Here is a 16,695-nt window from a genome sequence, read left to right as displayed (position 1 = left end):
GTAATTAATACTTGTCATATGCCTGTATGAAAGTATCTCATGTATCTCATACATATACATACCTACTATGTACCTACAAAATTTAAAATATAAAAAAATTTAAAAACACAAAAATAGAAAAGGCCGAGGTGTAAAAGGGAAACCACGATGAGGTGCCTCTGCAAAGGGCTTGCTGCAGCTAGAGGTGGCAGAAGGGAGCAGAATAAAGTATCCCAAACCATTCATCCAACAAATGTACTGAGGGCTTACAACATTCCAGATACTACAGGCACAGTGACAGACAGAGAGAAATGGACCCTGCCATCAGCAGCTGAGCAGTCTGGAAAGGGAGGCAGATCCATGACAGTACCCACAGGCTCTGTACAGTCGAATAGACACTGGAAGAGAAACTAATGTCATGGAAACACAAGAGACCCAGAAAAGGCTGCAGAGAAAAGCAGGCCTGTCACTAACTGTGCAAGCTGGTGGCAAGATTCCAGTCGTGCTTCTGGCAGAAAAAAAGCAGGACTTAAGAGGGGAGAGAGCAAAAAATGGAGAAAAAGGGCCAAGAAGCAGTCACCGAAAAGGGCAGGCAGGCTGGAAGGAGAGAGCGGGAAGCAGAACTCCGGAGGCTGGGGGAGCTGGTGGTGCCTACGGCACAGGGAGGAGGGTGAACTCAAAGAAGTGATGTGCATGGGAAAATTATGGCGCATTTGTAAGCACTGGATCAACACAAGCAGCGTGCTCACTACGTTCAAAGCACACAGTGACAGGAAGTCCCACTGACTCAGATGCCTGAGAGGCTGACATCAGCCGATTAAAAGGTGGCTCAGGAGGCTGAGCAGCCCGGCTTTCGGGTCCCTTGAGCTTCATTTATTTTATTACTTGTGCTAAGCTATTGTTAGATCTGCTCTTTCCCTTACAGTCTCTCACATTTCTTACAAATCTAACATGTTAGATATAATCACTCCCTGATGTTACCAGAGATAAAACATTTGGTTAGTCTCTTCAAGGTTTATACTGAGGCCTAAACTGTAACTAAAACCCCTTTCATAAGTCTGACCATGCTAACTAAACAGGGAATCCGAACCCCTAACTCTCAAAGAAAAAGTTTGGCATCAGTTTCCTGGAGGCCAGCAAGGGCCTTTAAAGTGATTTCAGATTGAAAAACGATCCAGACAGGTTTGAACTGTGCAAGGGCAGCCTGCAATAATTAAATGACCTTGTTGGTATTAAAACACTGGGTACTTAAGCAATACAAAATCACTGCATCTCCATAAGCACCATCTCTGATAATCAGCTCAGTGTCTGTGATGGAGACCCAAAAATGTAACAGACCAGGAGGTAAAGAGGTGACCTGAGTTCCCAAGAGTCAGCAACAGACCAGGACATGAATGTAAACTCCAAGAACAATAGATGCAAGCTGCCCCTCAGTTTACAAAGAACACAGGCTCAGAAGCTAGCCGGCGCTGGAGCCAGCAGGCTGCTTAGCAACAAGACCTAAACAAAGCTCCTTCAACCCGGGCATGTGCTGATGAAGAGTAACGTCCCTGCTGCACTCAGAACTGTTAGGAAAAAAATTACTCAACAACCATTTCCTAAACTAAACGGCTGGCACTCCGAAGCACAGGATACACTTTAAAACTAATTCACTAGTCAAAGTGATTCAGCAATTAAATACATTACAGTTTACAGCAAAAAGTTCAAGCTGCAAAGAAATGTTTATTCAAATGGGAAAACAATGTTTACAGGTAGCCTGCCCACCCAGCACGTATGGCCAAAATTCCCTTCAGGGAAGTAAGGCGAGAACTAGCTTACCATCAGGTAGTTTATCCACAGCCTGTGTGCCACAAAGAACTGTTCCACTGTACGGAGGAAGCTGCACAAGGAATCAGAAAACAAATTTTAATTCAACAAAATGTTAAAACCAACACATAACATTTAATTAAGGCAACAATTCATTAAAACTCTTTATCCATACAACTTTGCATGCCATTACTTTTAGCAGAATAACATACATGAAGAGTCAGTGCAATCTAAATCATCTTCATTTAAGGAAAAAAACGCAACAGAAATACTTTCAAATATTTATCACCATTAAACAGATCCAAAAATGAAGCCAAAGGGAATAAAAATGAACTCCAATGGACATGTAAATCAGCTACAATAAAATGCTTATGATACATCCTTCTTTCCAAAGGATGTTAATGACTGACCATTCAGACCACAGACACTTTTGTTCACGCACTAGTGAAGATGGGTCTTCCTGACTGCACCTCTTATTCATGATCACTACATTGCAACACAGTCAGCAGAGGCTGGGACCAGGTCCACAGTCGGAGAGCAGTGGAAAGCCCACTAAAAACAAAAAGCCTGGTGACTGCGGCTCCCTTTTTAACACTGTGCCTTAATTAACGAAATTAACAGCTAGAAGTCACATTCCTTGTTTGGAAGACAGAAAGCAGAATGGGAACTGTCTGATCTCTTTGTAAAAAGCTGAAAAGGTATCCCAAAAACAACTTAAATTTTTCTTCTTCCTAGCTATTCCATAACATTTATTGAAGAGTTGGAAATGCTTCCAATGGACACACTGGGTGTAATGAAGTTTAGGAAGGGGCCAGGCATGGTGGCTCATGCCTGTAATCCCAGCACTTAGGGAGGCTAAGGTGGGTGAATCACTTGAGGTCAGGAGTTCAAGACCAGTCTCGCCAATATGGTAAAACCCCATCTCTACTAAAAATACAAAAAATCAGTTGGGCGTGGTGGCAGGCACCTGTAATCCCAGCTACTTGGGAAGTTAAGGCAGGAGAATCATTTGAACCTGGGGGATGGAGGTTGCAGGGAGCCGAGATCACGCCACTGCACTCCAGCCTGGGCAACAGAGCAAGACTCTGTCTCAAAAAAAAAAAAAAAAAAAGTTTAGGAAGAAAAGGGGTAAGGTAAGCAGAGACAAACTGCTACCTGAGGGCAGAACAAAAGGACAAAAAGATATTCTGGTGCAGCACTTCCCAAAGTCTGTTCACTGCAGTACAATGGCCAGTGCAGGAATGGCCGTAGGGCCGCAAAGTTCAGAGGCTCCTGGGTAAGTCTCATGCCCAATACTGTATGAGAGCTGCTGCTTGATTGGCTTCCTCAGCCGATTTCTCCCATGAAATCTCAGCACACCAATTCAATAATCACAGCAATAAAAGCTTCTCTCTGCAAGTAACCCAGTAAGTTCTCTTCCCAGAGAATTATGACAAACAGGAAAACACAGGGCAATTCCAAAGAAGCCTTCAGGAGTTGGCAGCTGCACTTATCTCCACCACCAGGGGGCAACATAGTACTCATCACATTGACACCGAGGAGAAAGCATTCTGTGTGCTGAGGGCTACACTAGTCTTGGCACCCGCAATGTAAAGATCATTCCACACACCAGCATTGATGCCGGCAGGCACCTGGAGAAGAAAGGTGGGTCTATATGGGCAGTGGACACAGCTGCCATGTGTGTCTCAGGAAGCCTCCAATCTCGTTCAAAACCCTCGGTGGTCACAAAAGACAGTTTGGAAATGACACACAGAATGCCCTCTCTTTTTCTGTTAATGACATTAGGATGCCCCCTGGTGACAGAAAGCTGTATTATTTTGAGGCATGAAAAGTGTTCTGAATCACACTCTCTACACAAAATCATGGTAACATCAAGAAACCATCTTTGCCGGAGTCAAAACAGTTCTATCACTATCGTATCAATGTTCTCTTCACACTCACGGTATTCTGTTCTGCTCAGGGAAGACAGAATGCTGAAGAAAACCTGCAGATCCGAAAGTGCAGCAGGCCGGGAAGACGCACAATTTGGAGAAGGGACCTCTTCACCCATCCACTTCAAACGCCAGTGCAAGGCAGAGAGCTGTGGGAACCCTGCTCACCATCTTCCGGCTGCCCCTTCCTCAACATTCAACCACGGGGTGTGCACACTCACTCAACTCCCAGCCACTCCCACAACACGCAGAAGAAAACCCCAGCAATCGGGAAAAAAAGACGATGCTGAGGACAAGCAAGTGGAGAGGTGGGGCCAGTGATGCCAGGTGGCGCTGACTGAGGCGGAGACGCTGTACCAGTGACACCAGGTGGCACATACCCTGCTCCTCCTCAACAACTCTGGGGAGGAGGTCCTGTTATTGTGGCCCTCTGACAGATGAGGAAGTCGGGCGACACTGCTAGTAAAAGGCACTGCAGGGATCCGGTGAGATGACCACCATCAAACTCCGGATGACAGGGATCCGGTGAGACGACCACCATCAAACTCCGGATGACACTGCCACCTTCTGTAAGCGTGCTCAACACACTTACTTTGATTTGCTAAGGTGATAAAAAAGTGCACCTGCAGGAATGCCAGGTGGGTTGTGGCACTGTAGAAATGTGTGTGTTTTACTCTACAGGCACAAAGCACCTTTCTTTCAACAAACCTCCCTCACACATCAGATGCCCTTAGTCTGTGGTAACTGGATATCTAAATACACAACAGAAGAAAAGTGCAAGGATGGTTCGAAGTTCATTCGTTAACTATGTAACTATTTGTAAGAATACAAAGTTCAAAAATCAAAGCAAAGACATAAAATTCCCTACACAAATGCAAAACGAGCAAGCGGAAAAACTGTCATCTATGAATAGTTATGTTAACACAGTCTGAAATCTATGAATAGTCATGTTAACACGCAGTCTGAAAACAGCGCTGCAGCCTTGTGAAAAGGATACTTGGGCCTGTGGCTAGGAAGGTCATGTTCTGAAGTCTCCCTCTGGGGCTACCTGTGTGTTCTGCTTTCCGTCCCAAAGACTCTCCTGAACCACAAAGCCCTCCTTTAAAATCCCATTAAGACACCAAATTAAGAACTGTCTCTACTCTCTACACACGCCCACACCACACACACTGCCCACTGCCAACACTACGTCATCGGGAGCTTATTTACTCAGCCATGGTTGGGGTGTGTGCTACTTCCAAAACTGAGATTCTGGAAACTGTAAAGAACGGTGAGCATGTCCTCTTTCTGAACATAAATAACAGGATTATGACTGAGGTTTAAATATGCTTATTAAATAAGTTGACTGCATTTTTTCCACTGGAGAAAACCATTTTTAAATCACTAGAGCCCAGCTCTAGAAAAGATACCAGCTACCTTTCACCTGAATTTGCTTCTCCTGATTCCACTGAATTACTAGCCACCTTATCTTGTCGGTGGCAAGCTGCCAAGCAAGCAAACTAAAAGACAAAGCAGCCCTCCGTGGGCAGGAGTGGCGCTTCTGCAGGAAGGCAGAACGCACTTTCATTTTAACACCCCACATTTCTTAATTTGGTTTTTCAATTCATGGCCCCACGTAGAGAAAGCAATGTTTGATCAAGCTCCTAATAGCCGAGAAAAAGCATATGAAGAATTCGGCTAGATTGTAACTTATGCCATGGCCACATGGTAGTAACACTGCATGTCTGGGCAGCAATTATGTTACCTGAGAGATAAAAGGCCAAACCGTGCTGTGGAAGTGACACGCCCTCACCATTCACACACCCACAGGCCCAAGTGACACGCCCTCACCACTCACACCCACAGATCCAAGTGACACGCCCTCGCCACTCACACACCCACAGATCCAAGTGACACGCCCTCGCCACTCACACACCCACAGATCCAAGTGACACGCCCTCGCCACTCACACACCCACAGATCCAAGTGACACGCCCTCGCCACTCACACACCCACAGATCCAAGTGACACGCCCTCGCCACTCACACACCCACAGATCCAAGTGACACGCCCTCGCCACTCACACACCCACAGATCCAAGTGACACGCCCTCGCCACTCACACACCCACAGATCCAAGTGACACGCCCTCGCCACTCACACACCCACAGATCCAAGTGACACGCCCTCGCCACTCACACACCCACAGATCCAAGTGACACGCCCTCGCCACTCACACACCCACAGATCCAAGTGACACGCCCTCGCCACTCACAAACCCACAGGTCCAACTGACACGCCCTCGCCACTCACATACCCACAGGCCCAACCACATGCAGCCCCAGGAAAGTGAGTTCCTGTGTAATTATGTGCTATTATAATTCAGACTCCTGAAGATTGGGAAAAGTAACTCAATCCAATTATGTTAGTCTGCATTTCCCTTTCTCAGGTTACTGTGATTTTGATAAACTCTTTTCATACCCCTCCAAATTTCACTGCATGCTCAAAAATAAGAAAAACAGAAAAGTCCAAATAAGCCCAGACACACTACGAGTTCTGAAGCTCAAACTCATTTTCATGAGACACAGTCATGTCTACTGTGAATAAAAGGTTTGGCATAACTTACCATCTGTGCCCTTTTCATCCATTTCTACTAACATCTGTTACTCACTAGCTATCGGACCATACATTAGCTGATTTCCCAACATTTCTGTGACGTGAATAAGCATTCTGCATTTTTTCAATTTAAAAAACAAAAGAGAGAGAAAAAAATGGGAGGCCTGAAAGGAAAGAACGTGCCCAAGCCCTCCGAGCCTGTGGAAGTGGCAGAGCTGAAGCGACCCCAGGCCTTCAGACCTGAAATACGGTGCACTTTTCACTCTCCTATCCCATGAAAACTCAAGTTTTGTCTACTCACTTGCAAAGAGACACACACCCATCCACATGCGCACACACTTGAGAAAACCAGTAGCAACTAAAATGTATGGTTACATCAGTGTGATGTGGGAAAAAATGCGAAACCACACACACACACACACAAATGACCCGTGTCTGGTGGCACACACCTGTAGTCCCAGCTACTCAGGGACCGAAGTGTGAGGACCCCCCTGAGGCAGGGCGGGGGTCAAGGCTGCAGTGAATTGTGATTGCACCACTGCACTCTGCACTCCAGCCTGGGCAGAGTGAGACCCTGTCTCGAAAGAAAGAAAAAAAATAGAAATAAAAAAATAAAATAAAATGTGTGTTTATATAGAGATAAGCAACAGGCTCACAGAACGGCACACTGGGAACCAGGGGAGATGCGCTGCCCAACAGGGCTGACGGGACAGCTAAGCGCTGAGTTCCCAATGAATGGTGCGGAGGCACCTGCCAGGGCCACAGGGACAGGGAGTTCGATGCCACCTCACATGTATGCAGAGTTCAGTGCTCGATACTCACTGAAGCGTGAAAACAAAACCTGAAAACTTTTCCAAGAAAACAGACAAATGTCTTCATTATCTCAAGGATGGGAAGAATTTCCTAAAGATATTTTTAAAACTAAAAATCCACAAACCATAAGGGAAAAAAATCAATTCAGTTGACATTAAAGTTAAAAGTGTACTCCTCTTATCCAGCAAAAAAACCAAAACAAAACAAAACAAAAAAATCCAACCCCAAAAAGGTGCCTAACATGTGAAGCTTAAAGCCCTCATGCTAGGAACAGATGCTTGTAAAACCAAAGATTAATCCTAAAATCAGTAAGAAAAAGACAAGCTACTTGATTTAAAAATATGGACAAGGAGGCCGGGCGCGGTGGCTCACGCCTGTAATCCCAGCACTTTGGGAGGCCGAGGCGGGCGGATCACAAGGTCAGGAGATCGAGACCACGGTGAAACCCCGTCTCTACTAAAAATACAAAAAATTAGCCGGGCGCGGTTGTGGGCGCCTGTAGTCCCAGCTACTCGGGAGGCTGAGGCAGGAGAATGGCGTGAACCCGGGAGGCGGAGCTTGCAGTGAGCCGAGATCGCGCCACTGCACTCCAGCCTGGGCGACAGAGCGAGACTCCGTCTCAAAAAAAAAAAAAAAAAAAAAAAAAATGGACAAGGGGGCCGGGCGCGGTGGCTCAAGCCTGTAATCCCAGCACTTTGGGAGGCCGAGACGGGCGGATCACGAGGTCGGGAGATCGAGACCATCCTGGCTAACACGATGAAACCCCGTCTCTACTGAAAAATACAAAAAACTAGCCGGGCGCGGTGGCGGGCGCCTGTAGTCCCAGCTACTCGGGAGGCTGAGGCAGGAGAATGGCGTAAACCCGGGAGGCGGAGCTTGCAGTGAGCTGAGATCCGGCCACTGCACTCCAGCCTGGGCGACAGAGCGAGACTCCGTCTCAAAAAAAAATAAAAAATAAAAATAAAAAATAAATAAAATAAAAAAAATAAAAAATAAATAAAAATATGGACAAGGGATATAAAATCAAGTAATTCACAGAAGAGGACATCCGTATTGCCAGTAGACATGTGAAGATAATGAAATAGTGCCCAGCTGTCTGTAATCTGGGAGATGTAGATTAAAACAATGAGAATCCATTTACTACACATCAGATTCACAAAAATTTTAAATATACCAACACCAAGAGTTAGCAAGATTTTTTTTTTTTTAATACGAACAAGAAAACTCCCATGCACTGATGATAGGAATGCAGACTGTTAAAATCCTAGATAGCAAACTAGCAGTCTCTAGTAAAACTAAAGAGGCTCAGTCCACAAACCCAGTAATTCCATTCCCAGGTCTATGTCCCGGAGGAGCCCACAGAGGGGCACAAGGAGACATGGTAAAATACATTGACTGCAATATCTTTAACAGCTGAACTAGAGACCTAAATGGCCCTCGACAGGAAAATACGTAAGCAAATTGCGGTGTGTTCAATAAGTGGTATTGAGCAACGCAAATCAAAGAACAAGAACACATTTCGCAGCATAAAGAATACAACGTTAGCTTAAAATAAACGACAAAATGATGAACACAGTATACCATTTATGTAACATTTTAAAGCACATAAAACACTACAATTGATTATGGTGATATACACGTATATGATAAAAGGTGAAAACCAGTCAGGACCAGTATTTCCCAACTTCAGCAGAGTAGTTACTTCTGGGGAGCGATGGGACAGAGGTCCAAAGGAGGCTTCAATTGCATCTGTCATGCTTTATTTGCTTTTCAAACTCTAATAAAGTAAATACAGCAAAATGCCAAATCAAATGTCAGCCAAATCTAGCTGGTAGGTTGAGGTATTTCTCATATTAGTCTCCATATTTTTCTCTACATTGGAATTCTTTATTTAAAAAATTAAAATAGAAACATAACTATTAATTGTATCTACCCATGTACTCACTGAAACACAGTTTTGTCTTACCTCAACTGAAGATCGAGGAGTCACAAAGAACTGATTGAATTCATCAGGGCTAAAATCTCCAAAAATATACTGAAAAAAACAAGAGAGTCACTGATCACATAAAATATACAAATTATATACTTTCAGAAAAAATGCTACATATTTTAACAATCCTATGCAATATTTGGGCCATAACCCCCAAGATCCTTTCTCAATTAAACAGAGGATCTGCAACTCAAGAGTTCTAGGTTGTTTATATGAAAGAAATACTTCTGAACCTTTCCTACAAATTGTCCAAGAACACTATGAAACTGAAAAAGCTTATTTTGAAACAAGTCAATTTTGTATGCCAAACTTGTCGAGTCCTGCTTGCAGGAGAGTTTTATTGGTTCACAAATACTGCCAGTTGTTCCATTTACCTTTCTGCTGACTCATGCCACTACCTCCATTTCCGTTTTCTCTGCCAAACATACTAAAGAAAAGCAGAAAACGTGGTTCAAATGGGAAGACAAGGAAATCCAAAAAAGGAAAATGTTAATGATCCTGATTAATGATCTTTAAAAATATCTATATAACTTTTTAGTTAAAAAATGCATTTCCACAGGACACACAGATACACGTATTATCAGACAGACAAAGCCCTTGTTGCAAGCCCTGATGTCACAGAATTCAGAATGTGACTTTCTGGAAAACGAAGTGGTTAAACTGCATGGATGTGAGTCTGGCAAGTGCCTACCAGTTCATATTCTCAATGGAGCTCCAAGAAACAAATCATTGAGGCCTGGCGCAGGAGCTCACGCCTGTAATCCCAGCACTCCGGGAGGCTGACATGGGCGAATCACTTAGGGTCAGGAATTCGAGACCAGCCTGGTCAACATGGTGAAACTCCCATCTTTACTAAAAATACAAAAATTAGCCGGGCATGGTGGCATGCACCTGTAGTCCCTGCTGCTCCAGAGACTGAGAAAGGAGAATCGCTTGAACTCGGAAGGCGGAGGTTGCAGTGAGCTGAGATCGTGCCACCGCACTCCAGCCTGGGCGACAGAGCCAGACTCGCATCTCAAAAAAAAAAAAGAAGTCACTGAGAAGATTTAGCATGACTAGATTTCCACAATGGAGAAGCACTGATTCATTCATTTAATCAATAATTATTTAGAACCTACTAAATGCCCACGTATTATCAGTATTGGGTATAAAAATGGTAAGCAGAGTGTGGTTCCTCTGTTCTAATGGAACTAAACAGTCTAGTAACTTGCAGGGAAATTTACAAGCCAAGTGATTCAAAAATAACCAGTAACTAAATATTACATAAATGAGTAACACTCATTATTATTGTAAATGTGAATAAATGGCCACTAAATGCAATACCCTACTCGTAAGAATGCACAGGGGAAACATTTCTGGAGAGCTCTTTGACAACATCTACCAAAACTATAAATATACATTAAGAACAAAAAAATTTTCATATAATATTTACACATACTTGCAAAAGTCTACAAAGAAATTACTGACGGTAGTAGTGAAAATAAACAGAGCCTCAAAATGGTTCAGAAATGATCTTCTGAAATACTGTCACTGAAAGGTTACACCTTCTTCTCGTCACCAACACTGGGAAAAGACGATATGAATCTCACTAAGAAACCCTCAAAGCAATGGAAGGGAAAATTCTATAGGCTAAAAGGAAGCAGAAAAAATTAGCACAGACTATCACAAAAAAAAAGGAGCTATCAGAGATCATGAAAGTATTCACGGAAATTAGATTACTAATTTTAAATCACTAAATTAAAAAACTCGACAGAATGTCTTAATAGCAAAATTAACAAGGCTATCTATATAAGGCAATTTTTTGGGGCAACATTTTGAAAGTTCCGAGAAAAAAGGATTTTGTTCCTAGAATGCCCAAGTATTTTTTCATAGAATTCTATAAATTACTTTTCAAATGCAGAAGAGAAAGAACATTTTCTGTCACATACACCTTTTTCTTGTGGGGAGGGAAGAAAACTGCTTAAGAATTCCAGAAAATGAATTTGAGAAACAGAAGTAAAATCCAAGAAACATATGGCAGCTGTGAAGTTTAATGCAAATATTAAGAATAAATAAACTAGAATCATGCTGTTTTGTTTAATATCAATAGTAGAAACGAGGCTACTCAGTGCACATTGCCTATGGGGGGTAGTCCTGCTCTGCAACGAGCAGTTAAAAAACAAAAAAAGTAGAGGCCAGGCGCGGTGGCTCACGCCTGTAATACCAGAACTTTGGGAGGCCGAGGCAGGTGGATGGTGAGGTCAGGAGTTCAAGACTGTTCTGGCTAACATGGTGAAACCCTGTCTCCAGCAAAAATACAAAAAATTAGCCAGGCATGGTGGCGTGAGCCTGTAATCCCAGCTACTCAGGAGGCTGAGGCAGGAGAATCACTTGAACCCAGGAGGCGTAGGTTGCAGCAAGCCAAGATCGAGCCACTGCACTCCAGCCTGGCGACAGAAACTCTGCCTCAAAAAAAAAAAAAAAAAAAAAAAGTAGAAATGCTATCTTAAAAGTTATCCGTTTTATCTTATGACTAATAAAAAAGGTTTTTTACTTCAGAATGTGGGGAAGATACCTAAGGATAAGAAATCAGAATGTTCTGCAGGATTATTAGGTATTTTCTTTACGAAGGTTTTCTTCCTAGACAATGGAAAATAATAAACATTTCATGTTTATTCCAATCATACTTCCAAGGACATTTTCTTATTTGAGTTCATATACAGTCTAAAGTCTTTAGATCTGGTCAATCCAGTAAGAAAACTAAAAATCCAAATGAATTGATAAAAATCTTGGCAGCAAAGGAGGAGAGGAGGAGAAAACAGGATTCCAAGCCACTAACAACACACACTTCCTGTTTCAAATGCAGACACCAAGCGGCTTCAGCATGAGTCAGCGGCAAACACCCTCAAGACTTGAGCTGGAATGCTCAGAAAGGGTTCAGGGAATTTTTTTTCTCCTATTATTTTCAAATGTATTAGTTTTACTTAAGTCTTTATTTTTAAAGTCTCTGAGAAAATTTGTTACAGATTTTAAGTGTGTTTTTATTATAACTTCATGTCAATAATTTCTCCACAGATATGTACCTTCAACCTAATTACAAAATTAACTGGGGGAAAATGAGGAAGAACTTTAGGTATAGACACCGAGAGATTTTCAAAATACTATTAAAAGAAAAAACACTCTCAGTGTAAAAAAGGTAGGAAAATAGAATATTTATTTGTATTGCTATTAATAACATATTTGTGTTTGTTAATAATACAGATATTTGTGTCTGCATAAAGAGACACTGGAAAGATCAACAAGAAGAAATGTGACCCTTCACCTCCGGGGCAGGAGCGCTGAGTGGACGCAGACAGGAGTGGAGGGGATTTCCTAGCATGTCTTTTGGAGGTTTTTTTTTTTTGAACTGTATACTTTATTCAAAACATTAATCATAAAAAGTAAACACAAACAACAGCACCTTACAACTCTTCAAACACACCCATTTTACAAAGACATAATTTCATAAGCATGTTAGTTTCAAGATCTCATTGACAACAGGTTAGGACTTGATGAAAATGTGTCACCCAAAAACTACACCGCAAGTAACTGCTGACTACCAATGATGCAACCCTAAACTATCATTTAACACCTGACAAATGGCTAGCCACAGCTGTTCTGAACTCCAGCTTGATTTCCTTAACACTGGCTCACACAGCTCAATAAACGACTCCATCAAAATACACGTGAATCCTATTTTAATCCTTAAATGCATGAGCTCTTAAAAGTGAGCAGTTACACTACACCAATATTGAAAACCTGTCCTTTCGATTTGGTACTGAAAGAACAAAGGAACTTGCTAAGAAGTCCGTGCCACGGGTTTAAGAGCATCTCTGCAAGGCCTTCAGCATCCCGGGGAACCTTGGTTAGAATTTCCATCTCCTGTACAATGAGTATTCCCCATATGCTCATAGCAGATAAACGACATGTATCTTTTTCCTATGTGCCAATACATACATAACTTATACTCAAGCAGGAATTCTGATACAACCCAATAACTACACATAAAGGAATCCCCTATTTGGGGAGTGAACTATCAAATGTCAGTAAAAGACAAGTCATTGATATTACAAGCTAGGGGAATCCTAAGAATAAAACGGAATTTCTTAGAATTGCAATGCACATTTTGAAAAATGATAAATATTTCTTTCTAAGCAAAGTAAGCTGGCATGGTAACCATTTAAACACGGATTATGAATGATAAAATAATCCATATATATGTGAAGGTTAAGACATTTTCGTATTTAACAAAATCTTACGCATCAAAGCCGTACAATGGAAGCAGCATTTATTGTCAACACTATTCCAGAAGACAAAGTGTTGCTTGGCCAGACACGGGGGCTCACGCTTGTAATCTCATCACTTCCGGAAGCCGAGGCGAGCAGATCACTTGACTTGAGGAGTTCAAGACCAGCCTAGCCAAAATGGTGAAACCCCCCCTCTACTAAAAATACAAAAATTAGCCGGGCATGGTGGCGGGTACCTGTAATCCCAGCTACTTGGGAGGCTGATGCAGAAGAATTACGTGAACCTGGAAGGCGGAGGTTGCAATGAGCCAAGATCGTGCCACTACACTCTAGCCTGAATGACAGAGGAAGACTCTGTCTCAAAAAAAAGAAAAATGGTGTTGCTTATAAAATAGAATATGACAACTTTATTGGGAGAAAAAAGCTAATTTTTTGATATGCTGATAAAATTACAAAAGGAAAAATGGCCAAATATTTATTCAATAGCAAATACCAGTGAGTGGACATAAATTATAATTTTGATAAAACTACAAAAGGAGGCCGGGCGCAGTGGCTCACGCCTGTAATCCCAGCACTTTGGGAGGCCGAGGTGGGCAGATCACGAGATCAGGAGATCGAGACTATCCTGACCAACACGGTGAAACCCCCTCTCTACTAAAAACACAAAAAATTAGCCAGCCGTGGTGGCACATGTTTGTAGTCCCAGCTGCTCAGGAGGCTGAGGCAGGGGAATCGCTTGAACCCAAGAGGCACAGGTTGCAGTAAGCCAAGATCACGCCAGCCTGAGCGACAGCGAGAAAAAAAAAAGGAAAAAAGGCCAAATATTTACTCAATATATTTCAATTATTTATGCAATTTATTCAATATATTTATAGCATTTACCAGTGAGTGACAATTATTTAACTAAAATGACATCTGACTAAATGTTGAAGCAAGGCATGTTTGTGACACCAAAAAGTTTATTACAGAAATTCAGGACAGCCAATTGCTACGAAAATGTTCTGGTTTCACCATCTCCTTCTCCAAAAGCCTTCCTAATTTCCAATCAAAAGTTATTTTAGGTGTTTGGTAAAATGAGGAATGTTACCAAAAGAGGGGAGAAGAAATGCTGATGAAAGAAGTCAATACCCTGAAAGGTTGTGGGAAACTTCCAGACTACAAAAAGCTAGAGACACGACAACTAAATGAATTTCCGGACCCTAGACTGTATCCTGTGATAGAAGGGAAAATTCTAGAAAGGACGTTAACATGGTCAACTCCCAAAATTAGAATATGGACAGTAGGTTAGAAAAAAGTATTGCATCAATGTAAATTTGTGAAACTGGTCACGTTTTACTGTGGTTATTTAAGAGAATATGCCTATTCTTAGGAAATACACATTCAAGAATTTAGGAGCAAGGGGCTAGGGTGTATGTAATCTTCCCTCAAATCTCAAAGAGTTCAGAAAAAGATTGTATGTCTGTATATTTGCATGTGTTAGCCCATGTCTGTGTGTCTGTAAGCTTGTGTATCAGTATGAGTGTGTATGTGCAGAGACAGAGAACTCGAGCACACACAAATGATTAAGCAAACGGGTTTAATCTTAACAACAGGTGGATCTGGGTAAAGGACTATCTGGGGGTTCTTTGTACTACTTTTCTTTCCACAACTCTTCAAGTTTGAAACTTTCCAAATAAAGAGTTGTTTTTTTTTTTTTAAAGCTAACACTGAAAATTGTGAGGTTATGAGGAAAACCTTTACCCTCTCCTTATGTTTGACTGTTTAGTGTTTTCTCTCCTCCGGAAGATTAATTTATTTCAAAGGCTGTTACATGAGCGGGAAAAACTGTAGGTGTTTGGGTAAAATAACGATGAAAATAACTCAGTGTCTGACTTCACAGGGTTTACAATCTAGTGGAGAAGGAAATGCCACTGATGACATGAATTAGTTTTGCCCATAAGAGAGGCATATAAAATACAGAACAATTCAGTTCACATGGGAGACTAAAAAGCAGGAATAAGTTATTCTTTCTTGTAATTTCAAAGAAAGTGCAGAGCCTAGGACATATTGGTAGCTGTCATAAAACTAAAATAAAAGCAGGTAACTGGAGGCCCTGTCAGCCATGCCACACTACAGAAAATGTGACACTGCAGCAACTAACTCTGCCCTTCCCACAGCTACACCAAATACATTAAGGAAAGACTGCAAAGTCACCTAAGGTTTCAGCAACCCCGCCAGAGTCACAACACTGGGGTCAAAAGGAGGAACCAGAAAGCAGTAACCACCGCGTCCTGAGGTTGCATAGGAAATGCCCAGGGGCGGGACGGTACAGAAATGCCTGCGATTCGGGGGAGCAAACTACAAGGGCTTTAGGCATTTCTTCCCCTTTTTAGGGGAAGTAAGACTGTGAGCTCTAGCAGCTATTCCCCTCCACCATTTCCCCTCATATCCCACCCGGCCTCCATCCCAGGCTTTCAAAACTCTCGCTGTTCACATCTTTACTTTCTGATCCTTTCTCAAGAGGATGTGGGAAAAAAATATACAAGAAACACTTCAAGAAAAGGGGTGCAAGCCCACAGCACAGTAGGGATGGGAACAAAAGACACCTTACTTCCTGGAGCACAGCCTGTTGGCTGAGTTGGCTCAGTTTACCTTCTGGAGGGGTGTGGAGGCCACCACGGCCCTCAGAGGGCCTGAGTTTAGAAACCCTGGGCAAAGGTTTAGACAAAGTGGGAAAATCCAGTGTTCCCGCTAAAGGAAAAACAAAGACCTTGCCCTCAGAAATAAAGATACATTCCTCTATCTCAGCCCAAGGAAGGTGAGAAGGAGGAAAGACATCTAATGTTCACTTGCACAACCTTCGGGCTACAGCTCTCCTGTGGGAACTGCCGGAAACACCACTTTCGGCTTCGGGAGACACTGGGGACTATCAGCACAGCATGGCACTAGGGGGCGCTGCAGCACAGTATTCTGAAAGTCTCATCTCTGGAAATTTGAATAAATATGTAGGTTACTCCACATTAACATTCTCTGCCTTCAAAAGGACTGATGGAAATAGGAGATCAGCCCTGAGGTAAGAACATAAATACTTTGCTGCTGCATTTGTACTTTGCAGTTTCCGAGGCAGGTGGACAACTATGACCAATCTCCAAGAACAATCTCCCATTCACAGATGCACAGCTAAGCCTCACAGGGGCAAACGGTATAACCAGGTCACAGTAAAATACACAAGAAGCTGAGAAGTATAAAGTCTTCTCTCTCCTCCTCATCCAAATAAGCTGATTTTGGGGAAACATGAAAAGAGCAATGGACTGTTTTGAGTGATTAAAGCCTTAATC

The 16,695-nt window shown here is 42.5% G+C and overlaps 1 protein-coding gene and 1 long non-coding RNA gene across 7 annotated transcripts in view; both read right to left on the bottom strand.

The window, feature by feature from the left end:
- The window catches only part of USP10 (ubiquitin specific peptidase 10), an 80,891-nt gene that overhangs the window by 37,971 nt on the left and 26,225 nt on the right, over nucleotides 1–16,695 (bottom strand). For all 6 annotated transcript variants that reach the window (XR_013412273.1, XM_077987032.1, XM_077987031.1 and 3 more), the window contains 2 exons: nucleotides 9,090–9,158; nucleotides 1,798–1,858 (listed from right to left, as the gene is read on the bottom strand). Coding sequence is in view for 5 of the 6 variants with exons in the window: in XM_077987032.1 (XP_077843158.1) it covers nucleotides 1,798–1,858; nucleotides 9,090–9,158 (130 nt within the window). In the remaining variant the exon portion in view is untranslated. The remainder of the gene's footprint in view (nucleotides 1–1,797; nucleotides 1,859–9,089; nucleotides 9,159–16,695) is intronic.
- LOC144338308 (uncharacterized) lies at nucleotides 12,484–15,641 on the bottom strand. Its single transcript, XR_013412306.1, has 2 exons — nucleotides 14,034–15,641; nucleotides 12,484–13,575 (listed from the first exon to the last, which is right to left on the bottom strand). It is a non-coding gene; the product is annotated as an uncharacterized LOC144338308 (long non-coding RNA).

Source organism: Macaca mulatta, chromosome 20, assembly GCF_049350105.2.
Source record: "Macaca mulatta isolate MMU2019108-1 chromosome 20, T2T-MMU8v2.0, whole genome shotgun sequence".
Lineage (NCBI taxonomy): Eukaryota > Metazoa > Chordata > Mammalia > Primates > Cercopithecidae > Macaca > Macaca mulatta.
Note: the sequence above shows the minus strand (reverse complement) of the source record. Positions and strands in the feature narration are given on the sequence as shown.